Below are 20591 nucleotides of genomic sequence, written 5' to 3' on the forward strand. Positions count from 1 at the left end.
TGCTTTTATTTTCTCTGTGTATGAACAAACTCACTAAACCAGTGGAGGATCAAACACTTACTTCCTCCTTTATAACATCTAGAGTTAGCAGATGCTCCTTTATCCGCCTAAATCTGTAGCTCTGTTGTATAAATATAACTGATGAAGTCTGCAGTCCGACTGGAGCCCCAGAGAATCTTACTTTGTTCAGTTTTCATTACCGATATGTTCCTTCAGTTTTATAGTTTTATCCCTGAGCAGTAAAAGCCTACAGTCTAACCTATTACAGTTATTTCATGTAAACGTGAACCTGATGATGAAATGAGGAGAGAATATCTTCTCTTCAAATTAAGATTCGGTATTTCAAAATTCCGTAATGGCCCTGAAAAACAACGTCTCGCTGGTGTTGTTGAGCCTAATTTGTCCAAGTGTTACGATTGTCAAAATAAGAGATTGTGTTTCTTCTGCAGAGCCCCACAGTCTGGCAGAGTCAAAATTAGGGCATTAACATTCTGTCTGTTTGTGTTCATACGGTGCAAATTAGAAAGTTCAGCTGAAAGATTTCAAGAAAAAAAGCTATCTCACTGACAATTGATTAATAATGATGTCCAAACAGTGGACCGCATCGCAATTTTGAAGTAAATTCAGTGGTATAGTTTTACAGTTTGGTCAAAGAGCTATAGGAGTTTATTCTCATTGTCAGCAAAAACAAAAAAAACAAAAAACAGGCAAACAATGCTGCCAACCGGTGGGTGAAGATGTATTCTCTGCAAAGGTCATTTCTCATTCTTTTTCTTTCCTTATTTTCTGCACAGGAAATATTATATCCACACCAGCTTAGTCTCCAGGTCCTATGGATGGATGAATAAGATTTTCTTCCAGAACACATGCACGCTCCAGTGCAAACCTAATGAAAACTTAAAACAGCGTTTTCTTTATTATTATTTCTTTTTTGGTGGGAAGAGGTGAGGTGTGTTTAAAACTGGGTGCAAAGGGAAGTTCTCCCGGTAGCTATCTATGCAATAACCATTGTCTTTTTATATAATATCTTTTGGATAGATCTATCTATTTTTTTTTTTCATGATGGCAATTAAAGAACTTTTCCATGATATTCCACTTTTTTTTAGATGCACACGTAGCTTTTTTTATTATTATTATTTATAGACAAATAAAAACATGACTTGTACGAATAAAACACGTAAGCAACTATGAAGCAACATCGGCATTGTCCCAGATGATGAGCTTTCTCTCGCCCTCAGGCAGTCCATCCAAAGAAGCCTGATTGAAGCAGAGGAGAAGGGCGAATTGAAAAAGTCGTCGACATCATCTTCTTGCTCCAGACAGCGTTGAGGGGTTTTTAACGCCCAGCTGGAGAGAGAGAGAGAGAGAGAGAGAGGCAGATCGAGCCCCCGAGCTGTTTAAATTCTCTTTACGCAGGCGCACGCCCAGCTGTGACGGAGATGTGAGGAATGTTTGATGGTGACGGACTGGAAGGTGTGTCGCTTTTAGCTGTTGCTGTCGCCCCAGCTTTGGTCGCCTCCCCCCACCTTTCAGTTAGAGAGAAAGAGAGGGAGGGAGAAGGAGCGAGAGAAACAGACTGACAGGGGGGGCAGAGAGAGAGAAAGAGAAGTTTCCTGTCCTTTTGGTGCTACACTGTCGCCGATTCGTTCACTTCACACGATGGCACGCCTGCGTCTGTGTGCGAAGCCGCTGCTTGGGGATCCCCGTTACCTCCTATGAGAAGCGACATAAAGAAAACAATTAAAAGAAAGTGTCTCCATGTCTGAATTCGGGTCACATAAGAAGAACGACGTCGGCCCACCGGTTGCTGCAGGCTGGAGAGCGGCGTGCGGCGGGGCCAGCGCCGGAATGAGCGTGGAGGCGCACCGGGGAGGAGAGCCCGTGTCAAACGGAAGCTGCAGCGCGCCGGACACCGTCAAACGGGTCCAGAACGAATCCGGCTGCGAGTCCCCGACGTGGGAGAACCCGGGCTCGGAGTCGGCTCTCAAATCGGCGATCCCTCGACGCAGCAGTCTGATCAAGGTAGGTCATCACTTCGGTTTGGAGGAAGCGGCTCTTTTAAGCACAGATGTTTATGGAAAAATACAGAGCAATCCCCGAATAGATTCTAATAACCGGCAGGCGTACATGCCACCCAAATACAGGATTTATTGTAGATGCATCTTCAACAGAAGCCATGCAGGAAGGTTGTCTTCATGGGAAAATACCACGAAATGAAAAACAAAGTTAGATTGGAAGAACCCATTGAGTAATATTAGACAGATGCGTTTCATTACACACATCTTTCATCCAACCCGAGATACGACCACTACTGTTGTTATTCAGTGAACGGGCCTGCCGTCAGCTTTTTTTTTTTTTCTTTGCATGTCAACCAGCAGAATAATCAGTCACACCATCTCTGCACATGTGCCGGCTGCTCTTGAGAAAATTCTCAAAATTCTGCTGAACAGGTCCAGAAATGTGACGCTAAATGTGGAAAGTGATGAATGATCATATTCTCAAACAGCCAAATGTGTCATTTTAAAAGCTAAACGTACTTAAGATTCCAAAGTAGTTTACACAATGCCTTGCAAAAGTGAAACTTTTTTTTTTTTTTTTTTTTTTTTTACATTTTGTCTTATTACAACCACTAACTTGAGTGTATTTGAGTATGATTTTGTGACGGGCAAACATAGAAAATAGAGTCCACCTTGTATTTAATATAACTTGTAATAAAAAAATAAAAAAATAAAACCATATTAATACTATGCTAGTCACCACAAACCATACCCGTGGACACTGCAAATGTGTTAAAAGGTATTCTGGTCTGATAAGACCATGATTTAGCTTTTTGGTCTTTACTTTGTGTGGTAAAATATAAAACATAGTGGTGGCAGCATCATGCTGTGGGGGTGCTTGTCTTTACTCTTCTGTCAGAAGACTGATGTATTTTTTGCAGAGACAAATGGGTAGAGTTCAACTCCAGATGACCCACAGCTTGCAATTTCTGAAAGAGTGTTGACTGGGGCTGCTTCGTACAAACCCGCGCATAATTTTTCTTCAGCGTATCTTTCTTACTACGTGTTGTTAGTTTATCACATAGACATTCTACAGAAGACATCAAAGTTTCTGGTTGTGACGTGAATAAGTTTAACAATGTTTAAAGGGCATGAATGCTTTTGCATATATTATTAGACGGCAGGTATTTCTGCTCATAAGCACGGATTTGGCTGACCGTGCTGAACTGAAAAGTGAAGTCATCCACAGTCCATTTTGATTGAAGTGAGAAATTACATTTCTTTTCTCCCCTCTTCAGTTCACAGTTAAACAGTGAACTTTATTTAAACATAAATATCCACATTCTTCGCGCACCGTTGCTTTTGAATGATATTAACCTTTAATGTATTGCCATATCAATATCCACTAATCGATACCTCATTCCCTGACTTTGCCTTTTACTGTTTTGGTCCCCCAGGGGGCATGTGGGAGGTCTTAAGGATCTCCAGCTGTAGCCCGTCTGAAGGGCTGCTGCCTGCAAAGACATGATTATTTGAACATGCCATCATCTCTCCCTCTCTCTTACTCTGTGTGGATATATGCGAGTGTGTGTGTGTGCCTGAGTGATTGGCTCTGACTCAGCAAGACAGGAAGCGGGACCCGTTGGCCAATTTCCTCGTACAGTTTGTGTTGCAATATTGCTATTAAGCCATGAGCAGTTGGTGGTGACAAATCACTTTCCCTGGAGCGCATACACATGCATGCACATAAAATCAGACAAATGTTTCTCACCTCTTTGCCCACACACAGGCCTGCTCTCGTAGACGCTCCTCTGCCGCAGCCGGCTCCTAACACGAACAGTCTGAAATGGACTGAAGTTTCTGGAGCCTCACACGGCGCCGAGAGTGGTGTTTAAGCAACTCCCGGTGAGGAGTCTGATATGCGGTGTCCCGTCTGATGTTTCAACGACTTTAGAGTACCACTGTGTGGTGACTCACAAAGAACGGGGCCGATCAAAACGCGGCGCCTGCTTTGCCGTCTTCTTTTTTGCGTCGCTTGGCAAATGTGGGTTCGGTGGACGTGTTTGGCAAAAATGATTCGACTGGAGCAGGGGGTTCACCTTCCAGCAGGAAACCGACACTTAAGGATACACGTAGAGCTGCTGTGGAATGATTTGCATGAAATGTATGGGTTTCCAAGGTGGCCTAGTCAAACTCCAGACCTAAATCTATCCAAGGCTTTTTTGTCACGACTCGGACGTCATTAACCAAATCAGATCAATGGTTTGCGTGATGCTACGATCACCCCAAACATGTCAGAACATGCAGATTTTCATGATTGTAGCTCATCCTCGTAATGTTAGACGTTATTAATCCAGTTTGTCCACATAATAGCATGGGTGTCTGCTTTGCTGCAATACTCTTAAGGTCACAGTCAAGATTCTTCAATGCTTTACTGCGGGGTGGTATGTTGGGTTGATAAACAGGAAATGTGACATTCCAGAATGGGTTTTTCACAGGACTTCAGGCTTTGTTTCCGCTGTGTGCGCTTGTGTCTTCCTGGTCCTGTTGGCAAAGTTAATGAGAGTATTTCATTAGTCTGTATCGCGCCCTGTCCTCTAATTTTCCTTTTGGGGAGGGGAGGTTTCTGTCTCCTTCATTTGCGTGGAGGAGATGCAGAAAAAGACAGCCATTTAGGTTAAGTACATTTCAAGTTCATCTGAGATGTAGATATCAGTCGTTCACCTCTCTTCCTAATAAAGATACCCATTTGTTCTGACCTTTCTTGTAATAAATTATCAGAAGGGGGAATAAAAAAAAAAATCCTCATTTGTCCTGCCAAGAGACACCAACAGGCTTTCCGTTTAATGTCTCTGTGTGCTTTTCATTCCACTTAAAACGGCAAATTGGCATTCCAGAAGTCTCGGATGGTGCCTCTACTTCTCTCTCAAGTTTAAAGCTTGTATTTTTCTTTTCTTCAACAATGACAGGGGTGGGGGGCAGTTTTCTGTCGGGAAATCAGACGCAAATTCGTAGAGTTTGCAAAACTCTGAGATCTTAACTGGAACTGTGTGCTTTGTTCTGATGAGACTTCAATTAAGATTTTTGGCGACAAGAACTCCAGCGTGGATTTGGGGCGAAAGAAAAGACGAGTGCGTGGAAAAACACCTCATGCCGTCCGAGCGCTGTGGGATATCTGTGATGCCGATGGATAGTTTTTCTTCCAGAGGCCATGGGAGGCTTGTCAGAGTACTTGGATTCATGACACTTTTGAAGTGCTTGGATATTTTATAGGCTTCGGCAGCGGAATAATCAGACGCATATGGTTGGGTCAACAGTCAACACAAATCTTTTAATCGGAAACTAAATCAGCCTGTATGGCCTTCTGGATCTCTCGGTCTAAATTCAATTAAAGTGTGAGGAGTTGAAGAGGGAGAGTGAGGATAAGGGAGAACCTGGGATGGTCTTCAAAGATATTTCCTTCTGAACGGTCCAACAACATAAATTACTGGAGCAAACCGAGTACCGTACAGCTGCACAAATTATTAAGTGCAGGGTTGCTGATGATGATTCACTTCTAAATTCTTTAGTGTGAGATTTTGCCACTGCAATAATCTACTTTTAACATGTTTTTTAATATATATAATTCTGGGGTGCCATATGTGTGGCCTGTATTATATATGCATGTCTGATGGTGAAGAAGCATTTTGCGTCTGTGCCTGTTCTCCAGCCTGAAGGGGGAAGCATTCACTGAAGGCAAGGTGTCAGCACAAATCCTGGGGATGATAGCAGTTTCATTTCAAGCCCTGCCTTAAACTGTTTTAACTGGAGTGAGTAAGAGACGGGGAGGGAGTCAGGCTCCCTGCTTATTGTCCTGCAGCGAAGAGGAAATGCTGCTGTTATTGATATAGCAGCCTCCCCCCTGTTTATCTAAATTAAACATTTTAATAAAACTAGCATTTTTTTGTTGTTGCCATAAACCTTCAGGACGTTTCTTTAAGTAAACACTGTAGTGAAGTGAAGTGGTGCAGCGAATTGCTCAAGTTTGGCCTTTGGGGTGCTCGCATAAATGTGCCGTTTTCCCCACATGAACCTGGGAGATTTGCTTCAGGATTATTAGTAATTCTAATTTATTGGAGGTAAGACTTAAGATCTGGGAGTCTGTTTTCTGCAATAGTTGTGCACTAAAAGATGCAAACAAAATCAAGCTAAGCCAGGTGTGCCCGAGGCAACTCCAGCCCCTGAGAGCTGCTATCCTCCAACTTCTAGCTGCGATTCCTTCACTAACAAGGCAGAATCAAAAAAGTGGTTCAATACAAGGCCTCTGGAGAGGTGAATGACGTGCTGGTGAGGGACTTTAGCCATTTGATACAGATGTGTTGACATGGAGTGCATCTAGAAGATCCAAGAGAGCCTAAGGACTGAACTTTGGCACCACTAAGCTAATATTGTGAAAATGGTTAGCCACTCGTAGTATTCTTCTTACACTTCTTTCAAATTGTTTACATCTTGTTTACCACATTCTCTTCTTCTCTACCGAGTGTCCAAAATGTAGCAACAAAAAGGATGTGAAAATGGTGGGGGTTTCTTCAGTAAGTTCATAGTGTTGTTGGCATCTTAAGTGTCTGTCTGAAACACTCGAAGCTTAGACTTTTCTTAAATCAGTATGTTTTATGAAAGGTCTGCAATAAAAATGGGGGCTTCTCAGTCCCACTAATGACGAGGTTATTTTGAAGTGAGACGCCCTTCCAGCTTTATTGTGCATTGTAGTGATTCTACGTTGCCGCGTGTGATCAGCTGCCCTGGGAAATCTAAACCCAAAACAAAACTGCAACTGTGGCGCCATGCTTCATTTACCTCCATTTCATACTAACTGAACGGCTTGTTCATCTGTTTGACAAGACCGAACGGATCCCTGGACTTCAGCCAAGGGTAGTTTTTTTTTTTTTTTTTTTTTAGGAGGAAATACAACTGATGAGGCTTAACTTGGCACAGGTGTGCTTTAACGTTTAAAACAGAAAAACGTCAAACAGTCATTGTCTTTTGATCTTGTGCTGCTTTCCAATCCCAGTGATTTCACCTGCTTGATTTGTCACCTCTAGTCGACACAAAGCAACTGAAGAGCTGCTTTCTTCACTAAAAGAGCCTCAAATGTATGCCGGATTTTAGGGTTAAAGCACTCTTGTTCCCTTATAGAGCTTATAACATTAGCTTGAGCTTACTCACAATAATTGCACTTGCAGATTTTGAACAACACTAGGAATCTCCACAGTTTGAAATCTGTGGACCTGTCGTGAAAACGAAGAAGTCTTCATGAATGTGTACGACTGTTGTCATATGAAGTGTCGTTTGGTAAATAATGACACTTCTAATGAAAAGTTGACATTTTTAATGGGCTTTTGATACAAGTTTTAATGCAATGTTGTATTAAAAGTGTCATTATTTACTCAAATAATGCAAACTTGACACTTTTAATGGACTTTTCATACATGTTTCAATGCAACTTTGCATTAAAATTGTCATAATTTACCAAATGACACTTCATGTCAGCAGTTGTAAATATTCACAAAGACTCTTTCATGTTCATGACAGGTGTTATGTCACGTTTATGGCAGTGGCGTGTCAGTCTTATGCACACCCCGTCAAATAAAGTGTTAGCTTATTTTTTTATCTAGTTCTGCAGAACTAGATATGTACTTCTCAGAGGTAGCGGAAGCTAACTAGCTATGTAAATCCATATTTTTTTACCCATCGTTCTCTTGCAGGGTCCAATAACAAACTTGAAATGGAAAGATGGGCATAGTTCATCAGAAGAAAATCTATGAATCTTTTTGTTTTGAGCTGGCTTAAGTTGCAAAAATTATCAAACAAAAAGCGATGCCGTCCGCCACCTGATGCTTCACTCATCAGTTCTCTTTCACAAAGTATCATGGTATCTTCATATCATAACATTTTGTGTCACAACCTTATTTAAAAGCATGGTTTTAAAAGCATCTTTATCTCCTTTTGGTACTTTTTTTGCTCTTTAAATGCCAATCATTTGTGTTTGTATAAAATCCGAATCGTCTATGATTGCGATCTTTAAAATGAATTCCAAAATTCAGATGTGTGGGGAAACAAAAAGTGACTTCAGGGCAGCTCTACAGGATGTGAATCACCACAGTCACTTCCTCAGAAACACGACAGTGCCAAAGACCTGGGGGTCCATTTCTTTTTTGGCTCCGTGGAAGATTTTTAACTATATAATTTGTTTTATTGAATTAGAACTTACTGGGACCTCTTCCCAGATGTTCTTTTACTCTCTGTAGACATCAGAGGGACTTAATGCTGCAACTCATAACAAGAGTTATTTATTTTCTAAGAGGAGAAAGTACATTCTGTCTAATACCACAGATCTAAATGGTTTATACAATGTAATTATAGCTAAGTTGAATTGCCAAAGACAGGTGTACTTTACTCATATTAGGCACTTTTTATATTCATAACATCTCTGATTATGCAGTCTGTACATGGTTATCTCCTGTTCTGTTCTCTGCAAAAGTCAAATCTCTCTTGGCGCTTTGATCACCACTTTGACTGTCTGTTCTTGATGTCCGCCAATGCATCCGTGACGCTCATCAGCAAAAACTGTGGTTAGCTCCCTTTAGAAGATGACCTTTTGAAACCAACCCTTTGATTTTTGTTTTGTTTGTTTTACTTGCTTCACTGCATTGTTGCATGTGTTAGCGATCGTGCGTACGTGTCCACATGGGGCATCAAAGGGTCGGAGCGTTAAAGAGCATCTGCTGCTCTGCTCACCACGAGGGCCGGGCCTTATCGTCGCAGACAGCAGTTGAGACTACACGCTCGCCGCAGTTTCTGTAGCTCATAATTGCCGTACCCCGAGCAGACTGACCTGACCACACCGCTTCCTCTTCTACCTTTATCTGAAGGCTGAGCGCATGTGTCACTCACTCATTTAGATGAGCTCATTTGAAGTTCTAGAATCTACCCGCTCCGCTGCCACTGTGTAGGCTTTCACGCCTCTCGAACCTTTTCAATTTTTTGCACAAACACGTGCAGAACATCTGTGACGGTGTGACGCGGAGTAGAACATGATTGGATTTAGTGTCCTCTGAATAACTCGGGCGGTTTTATTGGTGAACATTAGTGAACACGAATTATTTAATTCCTCCTCAGATCTGGCCTTTACGGAAAAGAAGAAAACCACCGCTGACAACAGAATGGACACAGGAAATGAAGCTTGCGATGAGACCATCATTTTCATTGTTTTGGACTGTTTTCAAAATGCTGCATGTGGTGGAGCATTAACATTGCCGATTATCCCTGAACACACCACCTCAGGATGAATTAGTGACATTTGCCTTTATTGGTGTGTGTGTAATGTCAGAATCACACATTGCATTATTTTTGTTATATTTCAGATGAGAGTGGTGAGGACAATTAATGTTGAAATAAAAGAACTGAAAAAAAATAGATCCCCCCCCCCCATCATGTGATATCACCAGCAGTTTTGCAATTACATGTTTTTCGGACATAATGCGACCTAAGTCAAGTCATATTAATTAATTTATGAAAGTTTCCTCAATCAAAGCCCAGAATTAAATCCAATTGAGGATCTGTGCCCATATTTGAAATGAGATGTTCAGACTGACGGACCCTATTCTGTCAGTCTGACTGAGCATGTGCTATTTTTGCAAAGAAGAATGGGCAACAGTGTCAGTTTCTATAAGTGCAAGAGCTGGAAGAGACAGACCCCAGATGACTTCCAGCTGTTACTGCAACAACAGGTAATTTGACAGGGTGTATATACACTTAGGGAGGCTGAATCCAAATGTATATTACACCTTTTTTTTTTAATTTTCTTTAGAATTATTCTCTACTTTGTGTTGGTCAATCTCATGATAGCCCCATTTTAAACCCCAAGTCAGTCGTGACAGATGGCCACTCACACTGAACCAGGTTCTGCTTGAGGTTTCTTCTTCTCCACCATCTCTACATGCAAGCTTAAGAGTGAAGACCGCAGGTCAATGACTCAATGAAATCTGCTGGGGTTCGTTAGATAAAAAGCTTTTGAACCAGTTTGAATAATGAACCAAACTTAACTGCACTGTCTGACAATTGAGATGCGTTGGAATGCATGTCTGATTGGATCGAAATGACTTCTTCAGTGAGGTGCCTTGAGATGGGACGTGCTGCAAGTGTAGAGCTAGATAAATAAACTAATTTGAAGTGAATTGAAAATAAACCGGAACTTGTAATGTGGCAAAATATAACACTGGGGAAGTATAACGCTTTTTTTTTTTTTTTTTTTTTTTTTTTTTGGAACATTTTGGGCTAAACTTGTCTGACCTTGCTAACCCTGTTTGGACAACAACTTGACTCTAAATATTTAAATATTTGACTGCACATACCGTCAGATTTATAAAATAAATATTCATATGAACAAGGGAGAGACCTGAGAGACTCCAGTTGTGTAAAAGATTGCACTAATCCTCTTTGAAAGTGACCTCTGTCTGACATTGTGTTGGGTCAACTCTCCAAAGAGAACTAATGTTTTTTTTCTTCACTGAGGTCATTCAGATAGACGCCGACTGCAGGCTACACGCTAACTATTGATAACGGGCCCACTCTTCAAAAGAACCCAAACTATTCCTTCCTCCTAGATCGTCTTGCAGAGGGTCGGGGGGGAAATGTGTTTGCTGAGCTAAATCTTTAACATTACCTTTGAACGCATGAAGTGCTGGAGAGATCTTCCAGGAAAGGCATCAGACAGGTCGAGATGTTTATCAGCTGTTAATCTGAATATTTCTTGTTTTGAAGCCGGCCACTCTAGCAGGTTTTTTTTTTTTTTTTTTTACCAGCAATCCTTATTCATGAATCACTAGAGGTTCTCTGATCACAGAACTTCAGGAAATTTAAAGTTTGAGAGAGCGCTCTGCTGACGGGTCATTAGTTCATCAGATTGTTTGCCTGGAAGCCAGCTGTCGATCTCTGACCTTAGTCTCTACAACCTGATTCTTCGCATTCCTCTGTGACTCTATGGCATCGTCATGCACGTGTTTGGAGCATTTCGGGTCAGTCGATGTTGCGGCGCGGCGTTAGAATAATTGAGAAAGGTGAGGCGGCGGAGTCAACTTTTTGGCTCCGGCTTATTATTTTGATTCATGTCTTGATCCTCAGACAAAGTTAATGACTGTGAGGAGTACTGCAGCAAAGCCTTCTGGGAGTTTGAGGTGGCTCGGTATGAAGAGCTTCGGTGATTTTATTTATTTATTTTTTTTGTACACTTTAATGTTTAGCCATGATGTGTGTTTATCCGCTAAGCGTTTCATGAGAACTGCCATGACTGCAGTTGACCTGTAGTCATTAAGATTACGGATGGACAGCTTTGGAGGGATACCGAGATTATGGGAAATGATTTTGAGCGTGGCTTGTTTCACTCAGTTACTTATTGCTGCAACAGCCCCACTTAAATCACACGAAAAGTGTCAGGTGTTTATGCTTAAAAAAAAAAAGTGTAAATCCCAACACCAACTTTAACAATTGTATGACAGCCTTGTAAGATTTTACTTATTTCTAAGCTCTGTTTTTTTTTTTTTTTTTTTCCAAATGAAAAGGGTTGTTAATGACCTTATTATAACTGTTAATTGTGGAAGCCCTGCTTGTTTGACACTTTTAGAACTAAGTGCCATGTTTTATACTGTATCATTGTATCCTTTTATCAAGGCTTGAGCTTTGTGTGGGCATTAATGGAACCACTTTACAGTGGTTTAAAGGAATAGGAAGCCTGTCGGTACAGATAGATGCTTATTCCTCAGGCGCAGCACCCCAAACTTGTAGAGTTCCTCAAGGATCCATCGTAGAGCCACAGTTATTTCCCTCATATGTTGCACCTATGGTTTGTCATTCAAATCTATCTATGCACTTCTAAAAAAAAATTAAAAAGTTACTCTTTGAAGCTGGCTTTTGGACTGTCTTGCTGATCTAAATGCTTGGATGAACTCCCAACTTCCATCTCAGCAAAGCTAAACCTTAGGTTATGGTATTTAGGAGAACAACTCTTTTCAGTCTCATGCTTGAGTCCTTTGTGTTTAACAATTAGTCTTCTATCAGGAATCTGGAGTTATTATTTGACTGCATCTTGAAATTCATAAAACAAATCTGTTTTTTTTTTCAGCTACCACTCTTTAAACTAAAGCCTTCTTTTCTTAAGACTTTTAAAAGATTGATCCATGCTTCTATTCAGCTCTCCTAGATTATTGTAATTCTCTATGTCATTTTAAGGCAGTCATGCCTTAATCAGTTGCAGGTTTTACAAAAGCAGGAACTAGAAAACGGAAACGTATGACTGCAGTTCGGGATTCCCTCCACTGGCACCCCCTTCTGCACAGGATTTGATCTAAAAAGAAAAATGTCCAACTGGTTTTTAAGGTTCTTAATGGTTTCAACCTGTTATATTTAGAGTATCTTCTAAATATAAGAAGTACACTCTTTCTTCTGAAAGGCTGTACATTCGCAAGAACACAAGGATCAAAGAACCAGCTGCTCTGAGATCCAGTCAGAAACTTAAGGGGACCTTCTATGTCCGATCCCCTGAACAGATCCATATAAGAGCTGGTCATAATCTTTAGACTTTTCTTTAAAGTGCTTCTATATTCCCAAATCTAAAATTAAATACAGCGTTTTAAGTATTTCTATTTCTTATTTTATTTTTCTCCTTTTGCATATTCTGTTTTTTTCCCTTTTCTTTTTCTTAACTACTCCAGTCAAATATTTTATTCTTCTTGCATTGCAGAGCTTTAATGCATCTTCTCTTTTAAGTACAAAATAAATAAATAAAAGTTGACTTTGACATGGTGTAGTTAAGTTGTAGTTGTGATGTAACACTTCCTCCTTGGCTGCTTTCATACCTTCTCCCAAGATGTCTCTCTGGCTGTCCTCTGTAACTTTGCCACTTGACAGTATTATGGCGTCTGAGGAGTGGCTGGACATCGTGTATCATCCAAGGTGTCTTATTAGGAGATGTGGTTGAAATGCCCCCCCGCCAAGTGGTATTTTCAGGACTTCTTGTACATATCACCAGAAACTCCAGGACCTGCTGTTCAAACGGCAACTAGTGTGACAAGTTGTAGTTAGTCATAGCTTGACATGTATATATTTTTTTTCATGTCATAGGATATACTCATGGTATCTTCAATGACAAAAAAAATGCAAATAAAGCTGCACAACAAAATCTACTGCTTTCATTTAAAATGAAGAAAAATATAATTTATAGTTTTGCCAACATGTTAGTTATAGCAGTTAGTCATTATAAGTTGCCTGAGCAGTTATCCTGCAGTCACCTGCATTACAGACATGCTGCTCATAGCTTATCAAGTGTGTTTGTAAAAGGGCCTTAGCTTATTTAGAGTCATAGGTAATAGGTATTTAATTTCCAGTTATTACATTTTTATTTCTTTTTTTAGTAACTGGGAATATCTCTAAACTGCACACTTAAAGAACAGCGTGCAGCAACAGGTGAGGGAGGGGCACAGACAGATAAAAAGAGCAGACGCTCTAACACTTTCTCTGGTATCTCATAAAAATAAAAAAAAAAACGTTAAGCATCAGGAACAATATTAATGACAGACAGTTTAGAAACCAAAGAATAACACTGTTGGAGCTTTAAACTGAAATCTAATGCAATTTTTTTATATACTTTTTCTGTTTACTTTTGCTTTTTGAACAACTCTTTTCCCCAGTAAAGTAAAGGTGTGACTGCTGTGCAATTAAGTCAGCTTTGATAGAAATGGCCCTCCTGCTGTGTTCCACCCCAAGCTTGGCATTTGTTGCCGAAAAAGATGTGCAATTCCAGTTTGTGTAATATCCTGCAGCTCAATCCGACAGTTGCACGCAGTAAGAGAGCGGGCAGACCAGTGTGTTTTTGTAAAGTAGTTTAAGGGGGAATCAGAGAGGATGCAGGTGAACAGGCAGTCAATCCTTTTCATTTCTTGTGCGCTGGGCTTTATGTGATCAGTCTGCTGTTCTTTCCAGCAGAGCAAACTATTCTAAAGTACTGAATTGTCTTGCAGCTGCATTTCAGCACGGTTTTAATAAAACGCTTAAGTATTAAAAAATGTAAGAACGAAACTTCTTATGATATTGCTTATCCGTGAAGATATGACAGTATGACAGACTTGTACCTTCATATTACTTCTCCTACTGCTTGTGTTTTTGCCACTTTCTGTGAAGCACTCACTTTTGGTTCCCGTCTCTTCTGAAAGGTTCAGCAAACTGTAAATGGTCAATGATTTTTGCTTTTCTTTTGCTCTTCCTATTTTAAGAGGTTTTCTCTCTTGATACTCATTAATCAAAATACTTTAAGGATGCAAACGAACGCAAACCTCATACTGCCAAAAAAAACACCGTTTCAGGGCGGATCTCCAGGGAAAGTCTAACTCCCTCTGGTGCAGACTTTAAAAGTTGTTGTCCTGGAGACCTTTGCATGCACAAAGTATAAAACATGTCAACACATCCCTAGGGACGTAGCACAGTGATGTATCAAAGTCTTTGCGTTCGTAAACCATCTTCAAAAGTGAAGGCAGTTTATCCAGTGAGAAAGAGGAAGTCAAGGCAGATGTGGTTTCAAAGCAGTACATTGGAAACCCAACAGTCCGGCACTGTGCAGAGGGATTAAAAAGTACTCTGTGATGGAAAATTATCTGTCTGTAGCTTGCTTCAAAAGAAAGTGAACACTTATAATAAAATCTGAAATTTGAAACACTATATTTCTGTAACTTCTGCTCTGATTTTTACCTGGATTTTGTCAAATCTTTATTGGCCAATGCAGTGTAATTTTGACATTTGTAGCAGCATTACAGCCTCAAGGGACTGCCTCAACTCGCAGACATTGCCTTATTCCGACCAATGGCATCATTACCTCTTCAAGTTTTTTTCAGAACAATTTTAACGAAACGTTCATTTGACTTGGGTTTGCGAAGCAGAGGGAATGTCTAAACACGCAGGATGCCGTCTCGTAAACCCTGGAGCTTGTCAATCCTTGACCTGTTTGATATTGGGTGGCTGTGCAGCGGTTGTGCAAGCCTCACTTTTCTCCACATAAACAATCTCTGTTTTAACCATGAAGGTTTAATCACACACCATTAGTGGAGCTTTGAAAACGTTTTTCTGGACAGCATCTGGCACACCGCTCGAACTCAGTGAATCCGACTGCAGTGAGTTTCCCCGCAGCAATACGTCGTTTGGCTCTAAACCAAGACTTCAACCGGAGAAAGTGACGATACTGGTGAACGATCGCTTCCGTTCAAAATAAAACGCCAAACTGTCTGCCTTACGCCTAACGTCCATATGAACTCTGTGGAACCAGGCTATGTGTCATCATCTGTGTATGCTACTCTTTTATTGTTATTTCCCTTTGTCCTCTTTTTTGTCTTGGAGTAGGGCTTTTAAAATTCTGTATTTGCATAAACAATGGTGAAAAGCTTGGCTACATAATTTCTACATTCAGTATTTCTAAGTTTTTATAGCCCCAAGTATATTCACCCTTCTTAAGGTAAATGCAAGTACAAGTAAAGACCAAGAAAGACCGTTGTGGCAGGATGTTGTTTTTTTCTGTCCATTATTTTCTCTGTGAATAAAAAAGATTGTTCTTCACCAGATTAACCCTCGTCGAGTGTAAATCAATTAGGATTGACTGGTGACATAACCTAAAGCTTAGCTGCTGTTGCTAAGCATCTCCGCAGTTGGCTCCTCGTGATTCAGGGTTGTCCTATTGTTTAGTGTCTGGTGTAATTCAGCTGTTTTATTATGATCCTGCGCAGACGTTTCTGCCGCGGCGTTTGTTGTCGACGTTGGCGCGTCGCTTCGAAAAAGTTCTTTCACATGCACTCTTTTATTCCTAACAAAGGAAAATCAACCCCCCGCCCCGTCGGTGGTGCTGCGCTCTCGGCTGAGTGCCTCTTTAAATAAACAGCGTTGTTAATAATCAGTTATCTTCTGTCAAACAAACAACTCGCACCAGGCCACAGGCGGAGCTGTTCTCACATCCCCGCCGATGTTCTCTGCTCTCACCTAGCAACTGTCTTTCCCTCTCTTTTTGTCTTAATTAGTGGATCAAAGATGCCACCCACTAATGACCCACATCTTGGTTCTGCTGACTCTGAGAAGCTATAATTAGTGATACAAGCATGTTGCACACAAAGGCCCTTGTCAGGCAACTTCTACGTGCCCGTTAGCTGCCTAATGAAGGCATTGGGAGAATCTTTTTTTTCTCCTTTTTTATTTTTTTTTCCACACAAAAGATACTCTGCAGTTTACTTTCCCAACTGGAGTCTAATCTCTTTTGTGTATATGTCTCATAATTTTCTCTGTGTGACGCGTTTGTAATCTCGCATTCTCCTTTGTAACGACCGCATCCTATAAGCTGCGCCTCTCGGTCTCTCTTCCATTTCTCACGCACTGCATTTATTTAGACATTTGTCCATCTGTTCAGTGTCTCGGTCTCATGCTGCAATGGGAATAGCACGGTCATTAATGTCCATGTCCGGTGAGCATGAAACGTAAAACAATGTTACTGCATTTACAGGAACATTTCAGCAAACGCAATCGAATTGATTTTATTCTAACAGAAAAATAAATAGTCCCACTGTTGCTAAAATATTGCACCGTGTTAGAGTTTGACTATCATCCCATGGCAAAATGTGTATACCTTTCTCCATCAGGCGAGAGATGAGGTACACCTTGGACCGGTACATCACAGGGCAACACAGAGTCACACAGAGCAACCAACCACTCACACACGCTCGTACCCAAGGACGGATTAGAGTAACCCATTGAACTAACAGTGATGCTTCTGTGGGAGGAAACTCCCACAGAGAGCGAGTGCTTATCAGATGGCATCATCTCTACTACGGTTCGACGACTGTATTAGTATTTTCCGACCTAATTTCAGATATTTGCTGGGCGCTTTTTAAAATTAATCAGCCATCAGATTACCTCTGTTTTGAGGTTTCCTATCTTTTTCTGTTTAAACGCTCATCAACCACTTTATTGAACTCCCTTCTCTCTTCCTAGCTGTATTGACGCACGAGGAGTTGGATCCAACAAGTTGCCGGAAAGTTTTCTGAGCTGTTTTGTGCAGAGATGCTATCCTGGATTACTTTTTTGTAACGATCTGGCCAATTGCCCTGCTGTTTCCTTTCTATTATCTTACACCCGTATGCCCATCCTCCTTTGACCTTTGACATTTACAAAGCATTTCTGGTCCTCACAACTGCTCCCCGCTGGGTAGTTTCTGTTTTCTGGGACATTCTGTCTACACCTGAGAGATAGTCGTGCATGAACGCAACCAGCAAGTCGTTTCCATCACGCCACGTTGCCCAATGTCCTCGAGTCGCTGGGTTGATTGTAATGATAGGAATCGGTTCAACAGATGTATAAATTGGTCAGTGAGAGTAAATGTGATAAAATCCAACATTTGGAAGACTAAAGTCGACACCAGTAGAAAAACTAAAATCTTTGAAATGCTTTCCTGGCAGTCCCATCTTATGACTCACTTCAACATTTGTCTTTTGGTGGGCCACTTCCTTTGGGGTTTGTCATAACTTTATTCAAATTAGCTTTCAGTTGCAACTTTTGATTTGTCTCTGTGTCTACAAGGAGGTTGTATCTCAAAATGTAATTACATATTTTTTTGTGGCCTAGAAGGAATCAGCCCAATTTATGTTTTATACAAACGGCAAAAAACAGCAAAAGTTAAACCCTGGATTTTAATGTTTCCTACAAGTATAAATAATTTTAGCAGCAGAGAAAAGGCTGCTGCATTCCTTTGCAATGCACTTAATAAAGACAATTTGAACAATGTTATCCTGTGTTATTCAGCTTGTAAAATAGGCTAGTAAAATATTGCTAGCATATTTTACTAGCATATAGTAGCTAGTATGCCAGCATATAGTGGCTAGCGTACTATATCCTAGCAATTTAAATAAGTAGAAACGCAACGTCTAACAAAATAAAAAAGGTAACAAACAGCCAAAAAGATATACATTTGTACAATTATCTGAAAATAAACAAAAATATTAATTTTACTTTAAAATTTAATAGGACAACTGTACCAGCTGTGAATGATATTGTGTACAGCTCTACTGCGGGTTTATTAAAGCCACGGCAATTTTATTCACATTTATATTAAATTCACAGCTTTAAAATGTGCAGCACCGAGAACAAAATGAACTTAAATGAAGATATTAACAGTCATTATGCAGGATGAACAAAGAACTCGTTAAGTGTTTAATTAAATAAATGCCTTCTAAGTACATTTGCATCATATTCACTACTAAATCAAATGTTGTCGAGGAGAAAAAATATTGAACAATAAATGGTAGAAATGGAATATGTTCAACATCCATGTGTTGAAAATTTACAAAAGAGCTTTTGGAACCGTTGCTATGAACTTGCTCTGCATCACATGCCAGGGCTCAGTGTGAAACCTATAAATAACCAAACCCATATCTAGATTTGAGAGTAAAGTGGGTTTCGCATGACAGTTTTTTTTTTTTCTTTAATACTCTTTCTCTCCCGTCTGCTGTCGCTCATCTCTGGTCTCGGTGGCGTTACAGGAAGCTCTGTGTGACTGGCTGATGAGCTGCTTCCTGTTTTGAAGCACACTAGCGGTTTTGAAGGCTTGTCTTGCCATGTGTGAGAAAACACACAGCGTCTGTGATGCAGACGTCTCGTACAAAGAATGGGCGGGAATGAAACCTGAGTTATGTCTGTGAATGGAGAATGATCTTGGTTGTTTTTTTTTGTTGTTGTTGTTGTTATAACTTCTGCTTTCGCGTTGAAGTGGGAAAGTAAAAATGATTTCACTCTGTTCAAACTGCTTGCTGGGGAATGGTTGACCTTTAATCTCATCTAGTGAGGGCAATTTATTCAGACCAAGAGACGGTGTCGTGCGTTTGAGCTTTCTCACTTTCAGGATGTTTTTTTTTTTTGTTTTTTTTTTTTTAAAGTTGTAGGTCAACTGAGGTTACCATTAAGGGCCGTGTCTGATAACTGAATCCTGACTTCCAAGTGCAGCAGACATGGGGTCAGCAGGACATATACCCTGTGTCAAAAATACGGTATTACACAATAATACACACAGTTAACAAAAAGTTTAGAAAAGGATAGTTCAGTTATTCTTGATCTGAAAAACTAATTTTAGAATAGGCACTCACTAATTTTGTCACATGTCTTTAAGTGCTTATTGCACAGGATATTCAATACTCTTTATAGTACAGCCTGTTCATATTACCTGGTTAATTAATTAATTTAGTTTTGCAAAAGGGTGTGAATCAGACATGCTGCTCCCAACTTGCCAGCTCTAGAGTGAAAGTAGTGTTACCTTAATGTGGCGTACAGGCAGTGCTTTGTTGGATCTTTTAAGCTGAACGAGATAGCATTTTATCACACCTAAATCAAATTGGTTAAATCTGATTAGTTTGACCACATTTATGCATGTAAACTGGATCTGTTTTAAGTCCAATGAATTTAAATGATCTAATTGCCTGACATCCATCAAACTCCATGATTTTTACTCCATGTAATATTTCCAAGCTACCAAATTTGACTTTACAATAACCAAGGCAAAGGTGCAGAAGCTTTCTTTTTGCCTGCTGGCAACAGGTGGGGGTGGGGCTGAAATGGATCCCCGCCTATGCTCCGTACAGTTGTATTCTGAAACGTGTAATCGATTCGACCTGAAGCAGAACGGCATGATGGAACATTATTGCGGTTTGGAAACGGCGTCTTCTTGTAGCGTTGATGCACACTGATACCCAAAGCCGGCTCACATCTTGGCAGCTTGTTTAGAAATCGTATCCTTTACCTCTGCAGGATTTTCATCCTATTACTTATTAATGCAGGACAGTGTGTAACCCACTTGTCAGACGGTTGGACACCACCGGAGATGGAATTACTTGTGCTGCGTTTCTGCTGGGTAGCAAATGCTTGGTAATGGAGCCACAGAGGTGGCGTTCTTCAAAATGCACGCGAAGAGGAGCCGTGGATTAAAACTGACCTTAATCTCCCTCTTGCCAGCAATGCAGAACTGAAAAATGAAAAAATAGAAATTAAAAAAAATTTGAATGGTGGTGGAGCCGTAAAAACTATGTAGAGGTTTGTAATTTTAATTCGAATGGGAGTTTTCCCTCCGATTATTATCTTGTTTAAAATTAAGTGGGGCTAACTTGTTAAAATTAAGTGGGGCTAACTTGCAGAGCATCACCCCGATTAGCTTTTCACACTTCTCTTTAAATTACTCTTGTACTTTTGTTTTTGCCCCTTACTTTAGAGCAGAAATTAGAAGTGCTGCTGAGGCACTCTGGCAGGATTTTTAACGAGCTGAAAACCCATCGGCTCGTTTACGGGCCGTGGCTTCACATTGCTAATGTGTTAATGCGAGGCTTGTTTTGGGTTCGGAGAGTTGGAAAGTGACAAAATCCCTCCTCCTCTCCATCGCGCCACAATTAAATTGGCGGGTGGAGGAGGGAGAGGGGATCCTCAGCTCCAGCCTGTCTCTCCATCACACCCTAAAGGCCCAGGCAGGTATATATTTAGAGTGCAGTCGTCACA

At 40.6% G+C, this 20591-nt stretch overlaps 1 protein-coding gene across 1 annotated transcript in view; it reads left to right on the forward strand.

Annotated features, from left to right (window-relative positions):
• The first annotated feature begins 1706 nt into the window (after positions 1–1706).
• LOC106912969 (inactive phospholipase C-like protein 2) overlaps positions 1707–20591 on the forward strand; it is a 36231-nt gene continuing 17346 nt past the window's right edge. Inside the window, exon 1 of the mRNA XM_088010158.1 lies at positions 1707–2022. Coding sequence (XP_087866284.1) covers positions 1759–2022 — 264 coding nt within the window. The 5' untranslated portion in view covers positions 1707–1758. The remainder of the gene's footprint in view (positions 2023–20591) is intronic.

Source organism: Poecilia mexicana, unplaced genomic scaffold (assembly GCF_051168715.1).
Source record: "Poecilia mexicana isolate PSO_F unplaced genomic scaffold, ASM5116871v1 scaffold_11, whole genome shotgun sequence".
NCBI classification, from domain to species: Eukaryota; Metazoa; Chordata; class Actinopteri; order Cyprinodontiformes; family Poeciliidae; genus Poecilia; species Poecilia mexicana.